The sequence below is a fragment of the Chiloscyllium plagiosum genome, unplaced genomic scaffold (assembly GCF_037043375.1).
Source record: "Chiloscyllium plagiosum isolate Xiang-an unplaced genomic scaffold, Cpla_swu_hap1 HiC_scaffold_38, whole genome shotgun sequence".
Lineage (NCBI taxonomy): Eukaryota > Metazoa > Chordata > Chondrichthyes > Orectolobiformes > Hemiscylliidae > Chiloscyllium > Chiloscyllium plagiosum.
The window spans coordinates 19,128,132-19,145,419 of record NW_028270176.1 but is presented as its reverse complement, the minus strand read 5'-3'; the positions used below and the strand labels follow the sequence as shown (position 1 = coordinate 19,145,419).

General features: G+C 52.5%; 1 protein-coding gene across 1 annotated transcript in view; it reads right to left on the bottom strand.

Moving 5' to 3' along the window:
- nphs1 (NPHS1 adhesion molecule, nephrin) overlaps positions 1-17,288 on the bottom strand; it is a gene marked incomplete at its 5' end in the record, with an annotated part of 175,783 nt that overhangs the window by 55,142 nt on the left and 103,353 nt on the right. Inside the window, 3 exons of the mRNA XM_087980827.1 lie at positions 484-605; positions 4,299-4,439; positions 5,708-5,848. Of these exons, the coding sequence (XP_087836953.1) occupies positions 484-605; positions 4,299-4,439; positions 5,708-5,848 (404 nt within the window). The remainder of the gene's footprint in view (positions 1-483; positions 606-4,298; positions 4,440-5,707; positions 5,849-17,288) is intronic.

Below are 17,288 nucleotides of genomic sequence, written 5' to 3'. Positions count from 1 at the left end.
GGGATATATCCTAGGATTATGTGGGAAGCAAGAGAGGAAATTGCAGAGCCGTTGGCAATGATCTTTTCATCTTCACTGTCAACGGGGGTGGTGCCAGGGGACTGGAGAGTGGCGAATGTTGTGCCCCTGTTCAAAAAAGGGAATAGGGATAACCCCGGGAATTACAGGCCAGTTAGTCTTACTTCGGTGGTAGGTAAAGTAATGGAAAGGGTACTGAGGGATAGGATTTATGAGTATCTGGAAAGACACTGCTTGATTAGGGACAGCCAGCACGGATTTGTGAGGGGTAGGTCTTGCCTTACAAGTCTGATTGAATTCTTCGAGGAGGTGACCAAGCATGTGGATGAGGGTAGAGCAGTGGATGTAGTATACATGGATTTTAGTAAGGCATTTAATAAGGTTCCCCATGGTAGGCTTATATGGGTGTGGGGGTGGGGGTGGGGGTGGGGGAAGGGTGGAGGGAGTAAACCCGAATATCATTACCATCCAGGCCCAGGTCACCATCCCGATGCTCAGGGGGTTGGCATCCACACGGCACCACAGCTCAGCGGCTGATCCCAGATCCACCTCCACCAGATCAGTCACCAACACGATCCGCGGGGAATCTGAGGCACAGGGACAGGGACAGCACGGGGTTAGATACAGAGTAAAGCTTCCTCTACACTGTCCCCCCATCAAACACTCCCAGGGACAGGGACAGCACGGGATTAGACACAGAGTAAAGCTTCCTCTACACTGTCCCCCCATCAAACACTCCCAGGGACAGGGACAGCACAGGGTTAGATACAGAGTAAAGCTCCCTCTACACTGTCCCCCATCAAACACTCCCAGGACAGGGACAGCACGGGGGTTAGACACAAAGTAAAGCTCCCTCTACACTGTCCCCCATCAAACACTCCCAGGGACAGGGGCAGCACAGGGTTAGACACAGAGTAAAGCTCCCTCTACACTGTCCCCCCCCCATCAAACACTCCCAGGGACAGGGGCAGCACAGGGTTAGGTACAGAGTAAAACTCCCTCTACACTGTCCCCCCATCAAACACTCCCAGCGACAGGGACAGCACGGGGTTAGATACAGAGTAAAGCTCCCTCTACACTGTCCCCCATCAAACACTCCCAGGGACAGGGACAGCACGGGGTTAGATACAGAGTAAAGCTTCCTCTACACTGTCCCCCATCAAACACTCCCAGGGACAGGGACAGCACGGGGTTAGATACAGAGTAAAGCTCCCTCTACACTGTCCCCAATCAAACACTCCCAGGGACAGGGACAGCACGGGGTTAGATACAGAGTAAAGCTCCCTCTACACTGTCCCCCATCAAACACTCCCAGGGACAGGGACAGAACGGGGTTAGTTACAGAGTAAAGCTCCCTCTACACTCTCCCCCATCAAACACTCCCAGCGACAGGGACAGCACGGGGTTAGATACAGAGTAAAGCTCCCTCTACACAGTCCCCACATCAAACACTCCCAGGGACAGGGACAGCACGGGGTTAGATACAGAGTAAAGCTCCCTCTACACTGTCCCCCATCAAACACTCCCAGGGACAGGGACAGCACGGGGTTAGATACAGAGTAAAGCTTCCTCTACACTGTCCCCCATCAAACACTCCCAGGGACAGGGACAGCACGGGGTTAGATACAGAGTAAAGCTCCCTCTACACTGTCCCCAATCAAACACTCCCAGGGACAGGGACAGCACGGGGTTAGATACAGAGTAAAGCTCCCTCTACACTGTCCCCCATCAAACACTCCCAGGGACAGGGACAGAACGGGGTTAGTTACAGAGTAAAGCTCCCTCTACACTGTCCCCCATCAAACACCCCCAGGGACAGGGACAGAACGGGGTTAGTTACAGAGTAAACCTCCCTCTACACTGTCCCCCCATCAAACACTCCCAGGACAGGGACAGCACGGGGTTAGATACAGAGTAAAGCTCACTCTACACTGTCCCTCCTATCAAACACTCCCAGGGACAGGGACAGCACGGGGTTAGATACAGAGTAAACCTCCCTCTACACTGTCCCCCATCAAACACTCCCAGGGACAGGGACAGCACGGGGTTAGATACAGAGTAAAACTCCCTCTACACTGTTCCCCCATCAAACACTCCCAGGGACAGGGACATCATGGGGTTAGATACAGAGTAAAGCTCCCTCTACACTGTCCCCCATCAAACACTCCGAGGGACAGGGACAGCACGGGGTTAGATACAGAGTAAAGCTCCCTCTACACTGTCCCCCCATCAAACACTCCCAGGGACAGGGACAGCACAGGGTAAGATACAGAGTAAAGCTCCCACTACACTGTCCCCCATCAAACACACCCAGGCATCGGGAGAGCACAAGGTTAGATACAGAGTAAAGCTCCCTCTACACTGTTCCCCCATCAAACACTCCGAGGGACAGGGACAGCACGGGGTTAGATACAGAGTAAAGCTCCCTCTACACTGTCCCCCAATCAAACACTCCCAGGGTCAGGGACATCATGGGGTTAGATACAGAGTAAAGCTTCCTCTACACTGTCCCCCATCAAACACTCCCAGGAACAGGGACAGCACGGGGTTAGATACAGAGTAAAGCTCCCTCTACACTGTCCCCCCATCGAACACTCCCAGGGACAGGGACAGCACGGGGTTAGATACAGAGTAAAGCTCCCTCTACACTGTCCCCCATCAAACACTCCCAGGGACAGGGACAGCACGGGGTTAGATACAGAGTCAAGCTTTCTCTACACTGTCCCCCATCAAACACTCCCAGGGACAGGGACAGGGACAGCACGGGGTTAGATACAGAGTAAAGCTCCCTCTACACTCTCCCCCATCAAACACTCCCAGGGACAGGGACAGCACGGGATTAGATACAGAGTAAAGCTCCCTCTACACTGCCCCCCCCCCATCAAACACTCCCAGGGTCAGGGACATCATGGGGTTAGATACAGAGTAAAGCTCCCTCTACACTGTCCCCCATCAAACACTCCCAGGGACAGGGACAGCACGGGATTAGATACAGAGTAAAGCTCCCTCTACACTGTCCCTCCATCAAACACTCCCAGGGACAGCACGGGGTTAGATACAGAGTAAAGCTCCCTCTACACTGTCCACCATTAAACACTCCCTGGGACAGGGACAGCACGGGGTTAGATACAGAGTAAAACTCCCTCTACACTGTCCCCCATCAAACACTCCCAGGGTCAGGGACAGCACGGGGTTAGATACAGAGTAAAGCTCCCTCTACACTGTCCCCCCATCAAACACTCCCAGGGACAGGGACAGCACGGGTTTAGATACAGAGTAAAGCTCCCTCTACACTGTCCCCCATCAAACACTCCCAGGGACAGGGACATCATGGGGTTAGATACAGAGTAAAGCTCCCTCTACACTGCACCCCATCAAACACTCCGAGGGACAGGGACAGCACGGGGTTAGATACAGAGTAAAGCTCCCTCTACACTGTCCCCCCATCAAACACTCCCAGGGACAGGGGCAGCACAGGGTTAGGTACAGAGTAAAACTCCCTCTACACTGTCCCCCATCAAACACTCCCAGGGACAGGGACAGCACAGGGTAAGATACAGAGTAAAGCTCCCTCTACACTGTCCCCCATCAAACACAGCCAGGCATCGGGAGAGCACAAGGTTAGATACAGAGTAAAGCTCCCTCTACACTGTTCCCCCATCAAACACTCCGAGGGACAGGGACAGCACGGGGTTAGGTACAGAGTAAAACTCCCTCTACACTGTCCCCCATCAAACACTCCCAGGGTCAGGGACAGCACGGGGTTAGATACAGAGTAAAGCTCCCTCTACACTGTCCCCCCATCAAACACTCCCAGGGACAGGGGCAGCACGGGGTTAGATACAGAGTAAAGCTCCCTCTACACTGTCCCCCCATCAAACACTCCCAGGACAGGGACAGCACGGGGTTAGATACAGAGTAAAGCTCCCTCTACACTGTCCCCCATCAAACACTCCCAGGGACAGGGACAGCACGGGGTTAGATACAGAGTAAAGCTCCCTCTACACTGTCCCCCATCAAACACTCCCAGGGACAGGGACAGCACGGGGTTAGATACAGAGTAAAGCTCCCTCTACACTGTCCCCCATCAAACACTCCCAGGGACAGGGACAGCACGGGGTTAGATACAGAGTAAAGCTCCCTCTACACTGTCCCCCATCAAACACTCCCAGGGACAGGGACAGCACGGGGTTAGATACAGAGTAAAGCTCCCTCTACACTGTCCCCCATCAAACACTCCCAGGGACAGGGACAGCACGGGGTTAGATACAGAGCCTTACATTTGACGTCGAGGTGTATGACCCTCTCGCTCTCTCCTTCCTGATTTGCCACTTGGATCCGGTAAAAACCAGCATCTTCCCGAGTCAGATTCCAGATCTCCAGAGATCCGTCTGCATTTACATAGTGCCGGGTTTTTTCAGCTGTGACACAGAGTGGGCACTGTCACCTTCAAACATCTCACTGTCCCCCAGTCATAGTGTCGGGGGTTTGTGCGGGGGGTGGGGGGGGTGAGCCCGTGTCCCACTAAGAGTCTGTGTGCGTCTCCCACCTCCCACCCTCCCTCCTCCACCTGCCCCTCTCCCTCCCCCTCTCTCTCTCCCCCTCTCCGCACTCCCCGTCCGCCTCCCCCTCTCTCTCTCCCTCCTCCTCCCTCTCTCCCTCACTCCCCATCCCCCTCCCCCTCCCTCTCCCCCTCCCCCTCTCCCACTCCCTCTCTCCCCTCACTCCCTCCCCCTCCCCCTCTCCCACTCCCTCTCTCCCCTCTCTCTCCCTACCCCCCTATCTCCCCTCACTCCCTCTCCCCCTCCCTCACCCCCCTCCCCCTCTCCCCCTCCCTCTCTCCCCTCACTCCCTCTCCCCCTCCCTCACTCCCCCTCTCCCTCCCCCCTCCCTCCCTCTCCCCCTCCCCCGTCCCCCTCCTCCCCTCTCCCCCTCTCCTCCCCCCTCCCCGTCCCTCCTTCCCCCTCCCCCCTCACCCTCCCCTCCCTCTCTCCCCCTCCCTCTCCGCCTCCCCCTCCCCCCTCTCCCCCTCCCTCTCCCCCTCCCCCTCCTCCCCTCTCCCCCTCTCCCTCCCCCTCCCTCTCTCCCCCTCCCCCTCCCCCTCCCTCTCTCCCCCTCCCTCTCTTCTCTCACTCCCCCTCCCCTCCTCCCCCTCCCTCTCTCCCCCTCTCCCTCCCCCTCCCCCTGTCCCCCTCCTCCCCTCTCCCCCTCTCCCTCCTCCTCCCCTCCTCCCCCTCCCTCTCTCCCCCTCCCCCCTCTCCCACTCCCTCTCCCCCTCCTCCTCTCCCCCTCCCCCTCCTCCTCTCCCCCTCCCCCTCCCTCTCTCCTCCCCCCCCTCTCCCCATCCCTCTCCCCCTCCCCCTCTCCCCCTCCCCCCCTCTCCCCCTCCTCCTCTCCCCCTCCCCCTCCTCCTCTCCCCCTCCCCCTCCCTCTCTCCCCTCCCCCCTCTCCCCATCCCTCTCCCCCTCCCCCTCTCCCCCTCCCCCCTCTCCCACTCCCTCTCCCCCTCTCCCTCCCCCTCCCCTCCTCCCCTCCCTCTCTCCCCCTCCCTCTCCCCCTCCCCCTCCCCGCCTCCCCCTCCCCCTCTCCCCCTCCCCCTCCCCCCCTCCCTCTCCCCCCCTCTCCCCCTCCCCCCTCCCCCGTTGGCTCGTGCTGACGGGAGATGGGCCTCCTGGTCCTCAGACCTGACCTTTGCCCAGGGGTTGCTGGTTCCTGCTCCAGGTGTAGGTCAGGTTTGGGGGATTGGCCGAGATTCTGATCGGAAGGACAGTGGCTCCGTGTTCCTGAGCTGGAACCACATCCAGCTGATCCGCACGGAACTCCGGGGCATCTGCAGAGAGAGAGAGAGAGAGAGAGGACCGGGATCAGGGAGGAGGGGGCTCTCCAGAGGGGGGTCTGGGGGATTCGGGGAACGGGAGGGGAACAGTGAGGCTGGGACAGGGGACTCCCATCCTCCCGGGTCACTGCAGGACCAGGAACAAACCCAACCCCACAACCACCCCCCACACAGCTCTGTCCCTGCCTGACCTGCTCTCTCTCTCTCTCTCTCCCTGTCTCTCTCTCTCTTTCTCTCTCTCTGCCCCTTGTCTCTCTCTTCCTCTGGATGGTATCAGAGAGGGTGCCAGAGGATGTGGTGGAGGCTGGTACAATGACAACATTTAAGAGGCATTTGGATGGGGACATGAATAGGAAGGGTTTGGAGGGATATGGGCCGGGTGCTGGCAGGTGGGACGAGATTGGGTTAGGATATCTGGGTCAGCATGGCCGCGCTGGGCCGAAGGGTCTGCTTCTGTGCTGTACATCTCTATTTCTGTCCCAACCTCCCGAATCTCTCCTTATAACACAAACCTTCAAGCCGAGTAAATCCTTTCTGATTTAATAATATTATTTTTATAGACGGGTGGCCAGAATAACACGCAATATTCCAACGGTGGCCCCTAACTAATGTCCTGTCCAGCCGCAACATGACCTCCCAACTCCTGTACTCAGGGAGAGACAGTAACTGTGCACTTGTACACACTCAGGGAGAGACAGTAACTGTGCACTTGTACACACTCAGGGAGAGACAGTAACTCTGCACTTGTACACACTCAGGGAGAGAGACTAACTGTGCACTTGTACACACTCAGGGAGAGAGAGCAACTGTGCACTTGTACACACTCAGGGAGAGACAGTAACTCTGCACTTGTACACACTCAGGGAGAGAGAGTAACTGTGCACTTGTACACACTCAGGGAGAGAGAGTAAATGTGCACTTGTACACACTCAGGGAGAGACAGTAACTCTGCACTTGTACACACTCAGGGAGAGAGAGTAACTGTGCACTTGTACACACTCAGGGAGAGACAGTAACTGTGCACTTGTACACACTCAGGGAGGGAGAGTAACTGTGCACTTGTACACACTCAGGGAGAGACAGTAACTGTGCACTTGTACACACTCAGGGAGAGAGAGTAACTGTGCACTTGTACACACTCAGGGAGAGACAGTAACTCTGCACTTGTACACACTCAGGGAGAGAGAGTAACTGTGCACTTGTACACACTCAGGGAGAGACAGTAACTGTGCACTTGTACACACTCAGGGAGGGACAGTAACTGTGCACTTGTACACACTCAGGGAGAGAGAGTAACTGTGCACTGGTACACACTCAGGGAGAGAGAGTAACTGTGCACTTGTACACACTCAGGGAGAGACAGTAACTCTGCACTTGTACACACTCAGGGAGAGAGAGTAACTGTGCACTTGTACACACTCAGGGAGAGAGAGTAAATGTGCACTTGTACACACTCAGGGAGAGACAGTAACTCTGCACTTGTACACACTCAGGGAGAGAGAGTAACTGTGCACTTGTACACACTCAGGGAGAGACAGTAACTGTGCACTTGTACACACTCAGGGAGGGAGAGTAACTGTGCACTTGTACACACTCAGGGAGAGACAGTAACTGTGCACTTGTACACACTCAGGGAGGGACAGTAACTGTGCACTTGTACACACTCAGGGAGAGAGAGTAACTGTGCACTGGTACACACTCAGGGAGAGACAGTAACTGTGCACTTGTACACACTCAGGGAGGGAGAGTAACTCTGCACTTGTACACACTCAGGGAGAGAGAGTAACTGTGCACTTCTACACACTCAGGGAGGGAGAGTAACTGTGCACTTGTACACACTCATGGAGAGAGTGTAACTCTACACTTGTACACACTCAGGGAGAGACAGTAACTGTGCACTTGTACACACTCAGGGAGAGACAGTAACTGTGCACTTGTACACACTCAGGGAGAGAGAGTAACTCTACACTTGTACACACTCAGGGAGAGACAGTAACTGTGCACTTGTACACACTCAGGGAGAGACAGTAACTGTGCACTTGTACACACTCAGGGAGGGAGAGTAACTCTGCACTTGTACACACTCAGGGAGGGACAGTAACTGTGCATTTGTACACACTCAGGGAGAGACAGTAACTGTGCACTTGTACACACTCAGGGAGAGAGAGTAACTGTGCACTTGTACACACTCAGGGAGAGACAGTAACTGTGCACTTGTACACACTCAGGGAGAGAGAGTAACTCTGCACTTGTACACACTCAGGGAGGGAGAGGAACTCTGCACTTGTACACACTCAGGGAGAGACAGTAACTGTGCACTTGTACACACTCAGGGAGAGACAGTAACTGTGCACTTGTACACACTCAGGGAGAGACAGTAACTGTGCACTTGTACACACTCAGGGAGGGAGAGGAACTCTGCACTTGTACACACTCAGGGAGAGACAGTAACTGTGCACTTGTACACACTCAGGGAGAGACAGTAACTCTGCACTTGTACACACTCAGGGAGGGACAGTAACTGTGCACTTGTACACACTCAGGGAGGGAGAGGAACTCTGCACTTGTACACACTCAGGGAGAGACAGTAACTGTGCACTTGTACACACTCAGGGAGACAGTAACTGTGCACTTGTACACACTCAGGGAGGGAGAGGAACTCTGCACTTGTACACACTCAGGGAGGGACAGTAACTGTGCACTTGTACACACTCAGGGAGAGAGAGTAACTGTGCACTTGTACACACTCAGGGAGGGAGAGTAACTCTGCAATTGTACACACTCAGGGAGAGACAGTAACTGTGCACTTGAACACACTCAGGGAGAGAGAGTAACTCTACACGTACACACTCAGGGAGAGACAGTAACTGTGCACTTGTACACACTCCGGGAGAGAAAGTAACTGTGCACTTGTACACACTCAGGGAGGGAGAGTAACTGTGCACTTGTACACACTCAGGGAGAGAGAGTAACTCTGCACTTGTACACACTCAGGGAGAGACAGTAACTGTGCACTTGAACACACTCAGGGAGAGAGAGTAACTCTACACGTACACACTCAGGGAGAGACAGTAACTGTGCACTTGTACACACTCAGGGAGAGACAGTAACTGTGCACTTGTACACACTCAGGGAGAGACAGTAACTCTGCTCTTGTACACACTCAGGGAGGGACAGTAACTGTGCAGTTGTACACACTCAGGGAGGGACAGTAACTGTGCACTTGTACACACTCAGGGAGACACAGTAACTGTGCACTTGTACACAATCAGGGAGACACAGTAACTGTGCACTTGTACACACTCAGGGAGAGACAGTAACTCTGCACTTGCACACACACAGTGAGAGTTAGTAACTGTGCACTTGTACACACTCAGGGAGGGAGAGTAACTCTGCACTTGTACACACTCAGGGAGAGACAGTAACTGTGCACTTGTACACACTCAGGGAGGGACAGTAACTGTGCACTTGTACACACTCAGGGAGAGACAGTAACTGTGCACTTGTACACACTCAGGGAGGGACAGTAACTGTGCACTTGGACACACTCAGGTAGAGACAGTAACTGTGCACTTGTACACACTCAGGGAGGGACAGTAACTGTGCACTTGTACACACTCAGGGAGGGACAGTAACTGTGCACTTGTACACACTCAGGGAGAGAGAGCAACTCTACACTTGTACACACTCAGGGAGAGACAGTAACTGTGCACTTGTACACACTCAGGGAGAGAGAGTAACTCTGCACTTGTACACACTCAGGGAGGGACAGTAACTGTGCACTTGTACACACTCAGGGAGAGACAGTAACTGTGCACTTGTACACACTCAGGGAGAGACAGTAACTCTGCACTTGTACACACTCAGGGAGGGAGAGTAACTCTGCACTTGTACACACTCAGGGAGAGACAGTAACTGTGCACTTGTACACACTCAGGGAGGGACAGTAACTCTGCACTTGTACACACTCAGGGAGGGAGAGTAACTGTGCACTTGTACACACTCAGGGAGGGAGAGAAACTCTACACTTGTACACACTCAGGGAGGGACAGTAACTGTGCACTTGTACACACTCAGAGAGGGACAGTAACTCTGCACTTGTACACACTCAGGGAGGGAGATTAACTGTGCACTTGTACACACTCAGGGAGAGACAGTAACTCTGCACTTGTACACACACAGTGAGAGACAGTAACTGTGCACTTGTACACACTCAGGGAGGGAGAGTAACTCTACACTTGTACACACTCAGGGAGAGACAGTAACTGTGCACTTGTACACACTCAGGGAGAGACAGTAACTCTGCACTTGTACACACACAGTGAGAGACAGTAACTGTGCACTTGTACACACTCAGGGAGGGAGAGTAACTCTGCACTTGTACACACTCAGGGAGAGACAGTAACTGTGCACTTGTACACACTCAGGGAGAGACAGTAACTGTGCACTTGTACACACTCAGGGAGGGAGAGTAACTGTGCACTTGTACACACACAGTGAGAGACAGTAACTGTGCACTTGTACACACTCAGGGAGGGACAGTAACTGTGCACTTGTACACACTCAGGGAGGGAGAGTAACTGTGCACTTGTACACACTCAGAGAGGGACAGTAACTGTGCACTTGTACACACTCAGGGAGGGACAGTAACTGCACTTGTACACACTCAGGGAGAGAGAGTAACTCTGCACTTGTACACACTCAGGGAGAGACAGTAACTGTGCACTTGTACACACACAGTGAGAGACAGTAACTGTGCACTTGTACACACTCAGGGAGGGACAGTAACTGTGCACTTGTACACACTCAGGGAGGGAGAGTAATTCTGCACTTGTACACACTCAGGGAGAGACAGTAACTCTGCACTTGTACACACTCAGGGAGAGACAGTAACTGTGCACTTGTACACACTCAGGGAGGGACAGTAACTGTGCACCTGTACACACTCAGGGAGAGACAGAAACTCTGCACTTGTACACACACAGTGACAGACAGTAACTGTGCACTTGTACACACTCAGGGAGGGACAGTAACTGTGCACTTGTACACACTCAGGGAGAGACAGTAACTCTGCACTTGTACACACACAGTGAGAGACAATAACTGTGCACTTGTACACACTCAGGGAGGGACAGTAACTGTGCACTTGTACACACTCAGGGAGACACAGTAACTGTGCACTTGTACACACTCAGGGAGACACAGTAACTGTGCACTTGTACACACTCAGGGAGAGACAGTAACTCTGCACTTGTACACACACAGTGAGAGTTAGTAACTGTGCACTTGTACACACTCAGGGAGGGAGAGTAACTCTGCACTTGTACACACTCAGGGAGAGACAGTAACTGTGCACTTGTACACACTCAGGGAGGGACAGTAACTGTGCACTTGTACACACTCAGGGAGAGACAGTAACTGTGCACTTGTACACACTCAGGGAGGGACAGTAACTGTGCACTTGTACACACTCAGGGAGAGAGAGTAACTCTGCACTTGTACACACTCAGGGAGAGACAGTAACTGTGCACTTGTACACACTCAGGGAGAGAGAGCAACTCTACACTTGTACACACTCAGGGAGAGACAGTAACTGTGCACTTGTACACACTCAGGGAGAGAGAGTAACTCTGCACTTGTACACACTCAGGGAGGGACAGTAACTGTGCACTTGTACACACTCAGGGAGAGACAGTAACTGTGCACTTGTACACACTCAGGGAGAGACAGTAACTCTGCACTTGTACACACTCAGGGAGGGAGAGTAACTCTGCACTTGTACACACTCAGGGAGGGAGAGTAACTCTACACTTGTACACACTCAGGGAGAGACAGTAACTGTGCACTTGTACACACTCTGGGAGGGACAGTAACTCTGCACTTGTACACACTCAGGGAGGGAGAGTAACTGTGCACTTGTACACACTCAGGGAGGGAGAGTAACTCTACACTTGTACACACTCAGGGAGGGACAGTAACTGTGCACTTGTACACACTCAGGGAGGGACAGTAACTCTGCACTTGTACACACTCAGGGAGAGACAGTAACTGTGCACTTGTACACACACAGTGAGAGACAGTAACTGTGCACTTGTACACACTCAGGGAGGGAGAGTAACTGTGCACTTGTACACACTCAGGGAGAGACAGTAACTCTGCACTTGTACACACACAGTGAGAGACAGTAACTGTCCACTTGTACACACTCAGGGAGGGACAGTAACTGTGCACTTGTACACACTCAGGGAGGGAGAGTAATTCTGCACTTGTACACACTCAGGGAGAGACAGTAACTCTGCACTTGTACACACTCAGGGAGGGACAGTAACTGTGCACTTGTACACACTCAGGGAGGGAGAGTAACTGTGCACTTGTACACACTCAGAGAGGGACAGTAACTGTGCACTTGTACACACTCAGGGAGGGACAGTAACTGTGCACTTGTACACACTCAGGGAGAGAGAGTAACTCTGCACTTGTACACACTCAGGGAGAGACAGTAACTCTGCACTTGTACACACTCAGGGAGGGAGAGTAACTGTGCACTTGTACACACTCAGGGAGGGAGAGTAACTCTACACTTGTACACACTCAGGGAGGGACAGTAACTGTGCACTTGTACACACTCAGGGAGGGACAGTAACACTGCACTTGTACACACTCAGGGAGGGACAGTAACTGTGCACTTGTACACACTCAGGGAGAGACAGTAACTGTGCACTTGTACACACTCAGGGAGGGACAGTAACTGTGCACTTGTACACACTCAGGGAGAGACAGTAACTGTGCACTTGTACACACTCAGGGAGGGACAGTAACTCTGCACTTGTACACACTCAGGGAGAGAAAGTAACTCTACACTTGTACACACTCAGGGAGGGACAGTAACTGTGCACTTGTACACACTCAGGGAGGGAGAGTAACTGTGCACTTGTACACACTCAGGGAGGGACAGTAACTGTGCACGTGTACACACTCAGGGAGGGAGAGTAACTCTGCACTTGTACACACTCAGGGAGAGAGAGTAACTCTGCACTTGTACACACTCAGGGAGAGACAGTAACTGTGCACTTGTACACACTCAGGGAGGGACAGTAACTCTGCACTTGCACACACTCAGGGAGGGACAGTAACTCTGCACTTGCACACACTCAGGGAGGGAGAGTAACTGCACTTGTACACACTCAGGGAGAGAGAGTAACTGTGCACTTGTACACACTCAGGGAGGGACAGTAACTCTGCACTTGTACACACACAGGGAGAGAGAGGAACTGTGCACTTGTACACACTCAGGGAGGGAGTGTTACTGTGCACTTGTACACACTCAGGGAGGGAGAGTAACTGTGCAGTTGTACACACTCAGGGAGGGACAGTAACTGTGCACTTGTACACACTCAGGGAGGGACAGTAACTGTGCACTTGTACACACTCAGGGAGAGAGAGTAACTCTGCACTTGTACACACTCAGGGAGGGACAGTAACTGTGCACTTGTACACACTCAGGGAGGGACAGTAACTCTGCACTTGTACACACTCAGGGAGGGAGAGTAACTCTGCACTTGTACACACTCAGGGAGAGAGAGTAACTCTGCACTTGTACACACTCAGGGAGGGACAGTAACTGTGCACTTGTACACACTCAGGGAGGGACAGTAACTCTGCACTTGTACACACTCAGGGAGAGAGAGTAACTGTGCACTTGTACACACTCAGGGAGAGAGAGTAACTCTGCACTTGTACACACTCAGGGAGGGAGAGTAACTCTGCACTTGTACACACTCAGGGAGGGACAGTAACTGTGCACTTGTGCACACTCAGGGAGGGAGAGTAACTGTGCACTTGTACACACTCAGGGAGAGACAGTAACTCTGCACTTGTACGCACTCAGGGAGGGAGAGTAACTGTGCACTTGTACACACTCAGGGAGAGACAGTAACTCTGCACTTGTACACACTCAGAGAGGGACAGTAACTCTGCACTTGTACACACTCAGGGAGAGAGAGTAACTCTGCACTTGTACACACTCAGGGAGGGACAGTAACTCTGCACTTGTACACACTCAGGGAGAGAGACTAACTGTGCACTTGTACACACTCAGGGAGAGACAGTAACTGTGCACTTGTACACACTCAGGGAGGGAGAGTAACTGTGCACTTGTACACACTCAGGGAGGGACAGTAACTATGCACGTGTACTCACTCAGGGAGGGAGAGTAACTCTGCACTTGTACACACTCAGGGAGAGAGAGTAACTCTGCACTTGTACACACTCAGGGAGGGACAGTAACTCTGCACTTGCACACACTCAGGGAGGGACAGTAACTCTGCACTTGCACACACTCAGGGAGGGAGAGTAACTGCACTTGTACACACTCAGGGAGAGAGAGTAACTGTGCACTTGTACACACTCAGGAGGGACAGTAACTCTGCACTTGTACACACACAGGGAGAGAGAGGAACTGTGCACTTGTACACACTCAGGGAGGGAGTGTTACTGTGCACTTGTACACACTCAGGGAGAGAGAGCAACTCTACACTTGTACACACTCAGGGAGAGACAGTAACTGTGCACTTGTACACACTCAGGGAGAGAGAGTAACTCTGCACTTGTACACACTCAGGGAGGGACAGTAACTGTGCACTTGTACACACTCAGGGAGAGACAGTAACTGTGCACTTGTACACACTCAGGGAGAGACAGTAACTCTGCACTTGTACACACTCAGGGAGGGACAGTAACTGTGCACTTGTACACACTCAGGGAGGGACAGTAACTGTGCACTTGTACACACTCAGGGAGAGAGAGCAACTCTACACTTGTACACACTCAGGGAGAGACAGTAACTGTGCACTTGTACACACTCAGGGAGAGAGAGTAACTCTGCACTTGTACACACTCAGGGAGGGACAGTAACTGTGCACTTGTACACACTCAGGGAGAGACAGTAACTGTGCACTTGTACACACTCAGGGAGAGACAGTAACTCTGCACTTGTACACACTCAGGGAGGGAGAGTAACTCTGCACTTGTACACACTCAGGGAGAGAGAGTAACTCTGCACTTGTACACACTCAGGGAGAGACAGTAACTGTGCACTTGTACACACTCAGGGAGAGACAGTAACTGTGCACTTGTACACACTCAGGGAGAGACAGTAACTCTGCACTTGTACACACTCAGGGAGGGAGAGTAACTCTGCACTTGTACACACTCAGGGAGGGAGAGTAACTCTACACTTGTACACACTCAGGGAGAGACAGTAACTGTGCACTTGTACACACTCAGGGAGGGACAGTAACTCTGCACTTGTACACACTCAGGGAGGGAGAGTAACTGTGCACTTGTACACACTCAGGGAGGGAGAGAAACTCTACACTTGTACACACTCAGGGAGGGACAGTAACTGTGCACTTGTACACACTCAGGGAGGGACAGTAACTCTGCACTTGTACACACTCAGGGAGGGAGATTAACTGTGCACTTGTACACACTCAGGGAGAGACAGTAACTCTGCACTTGTACACACACAGTGAGAGACAGTAACTGTGCACTTGTACACACTCAGGGAGGGAGAGTAACTGTGCACTTGTACACACTCAGGGAGAGACAGTAACTCTGCACTTGTACACACACAGTGAGAGACAGTAACTGTGCACTTGTACACACTCAGGGAGGGAGAGTAACTCTACACTTGTACACACTCAGGGAGAGACAGTAACTGTGCACTTGTACACACTCAGGGAGAGACAGTAACTCTGCACTTGTACACACACAGTGAGAGACAGTAACTGTGCACTTGTACACACTCAGGGAGGGACAGTAACTGTGCACTTGTACACACTCAGGGAGGGAGAGTAATTCTGCACTTGTACACACTCAGGGAGAGACAGTAACTCTGCACTTGTACACACTCAGGGAGGGACAATAACTGTGCACTTGTACACACTCAGGGAGGGAGAGTAACTGTGCACTTGTACACACTCAGAGAGGGACAGTAACTGTGCACTTGGACACACTCAGGTAGAGACAGTAACTGTGCACTTGTACACACTCAGGGAGGGACAGTAACTGTGCACTTGTACACACTCAGGGAGGGACAGTAACTGTGCACTTGTACACACTCAGGGAGAGAGAGCAACTCTACACTTGTACACACTCAGGGAGAGACAGTAACTGTGCACTTGTACACACTCAGGGAGAGAGAGTAACTCTGCACTTGTACACACTCAGGGAGGGACAGTAACTGTGCACTTGTACACACTCAGGGAGAGACAGTAACTGTGCACTTGTACACACTCAGGGAGAGACAGTAACTCTGCACTTGTACACACTCAGGGAGGGAGAGTAACTCTGCACTTGTACACACTCAGGGAGAGACAGTAACTGTGCACTTGTACACACTCAGGGAGGGACAGTAACTCTGCACTTGTACACACTCAGGGAGGGAGAGTAACTGTGCACTTGTACACACTCAGGGAGGGAGAGAAACTCTACACTTGTACACACTCAGGGAGGGACAGTAACTGTGCACTTGTACACACTCAGAGAGGGACAGTAACTCTGCACTTGTACACACTCAGGGAGGGAGATTAACTGTGCACTTGTACACACTCAGGGAGAGACAGTAACTCTGCACTTGTACACACACAGTGAGAGACAGTAACTGTGCACTTGTACACACTCAGGGAGGGAGAGTAACTCTACACTTGTACACACTCAGGGAGAGACAGTAACTGTGCACTTGTACACACTCAGGGAGAGACAGTAACTCTGCACTTGTACACACACAGTGAGAGACAGTAACTGTGCACTTGTACACACTCAGGGAGGGAGAGTAACTCTGCACTTGTACACACTCAGGGAGAGACAGTAACTGTGCACTTGTACACACTCAGGGAGAGACAGTAACTGTGCACTTGTACACACTCAGGGAGGGAGAGTAACTGTGCACTTGTACACACACAGTGAGAGACAGTAACTGTGCACTTGTACACACTCAGGGAGGGACAGTAACTGTGCACTTGTACACACTCAGGGAGGGAGAGTAACTGTGCACTTGTACACACTCAGAGAGGGACAGTAACTGTGCACTTGTACACACTCAGGGAGGGACAGTAACTGCACTTGTACACACTCAGGGAGAGAGAGTAACTCTGCACTTGTACACACTCAGGGAGAGACAGTAACTGTGCACTTGTACACACACAGTGAGAGACAGTAACTGTGCACTTGTACACACTCAGGGAGGGACAGTAACTGTGCACTTGTACACACTCAGGGAGGGAGAGTAATTCTGCACTTGTACACACTCAGGGAGAGACAGTAACTCTGCACTTGTACACACTCAGGGAGAGACAGTAACTGTGCACTTGTACACACTCAGGGAGGGACAGTAACTGTGCACCTGTACACACTCAGGGAGAGACAGAAACTC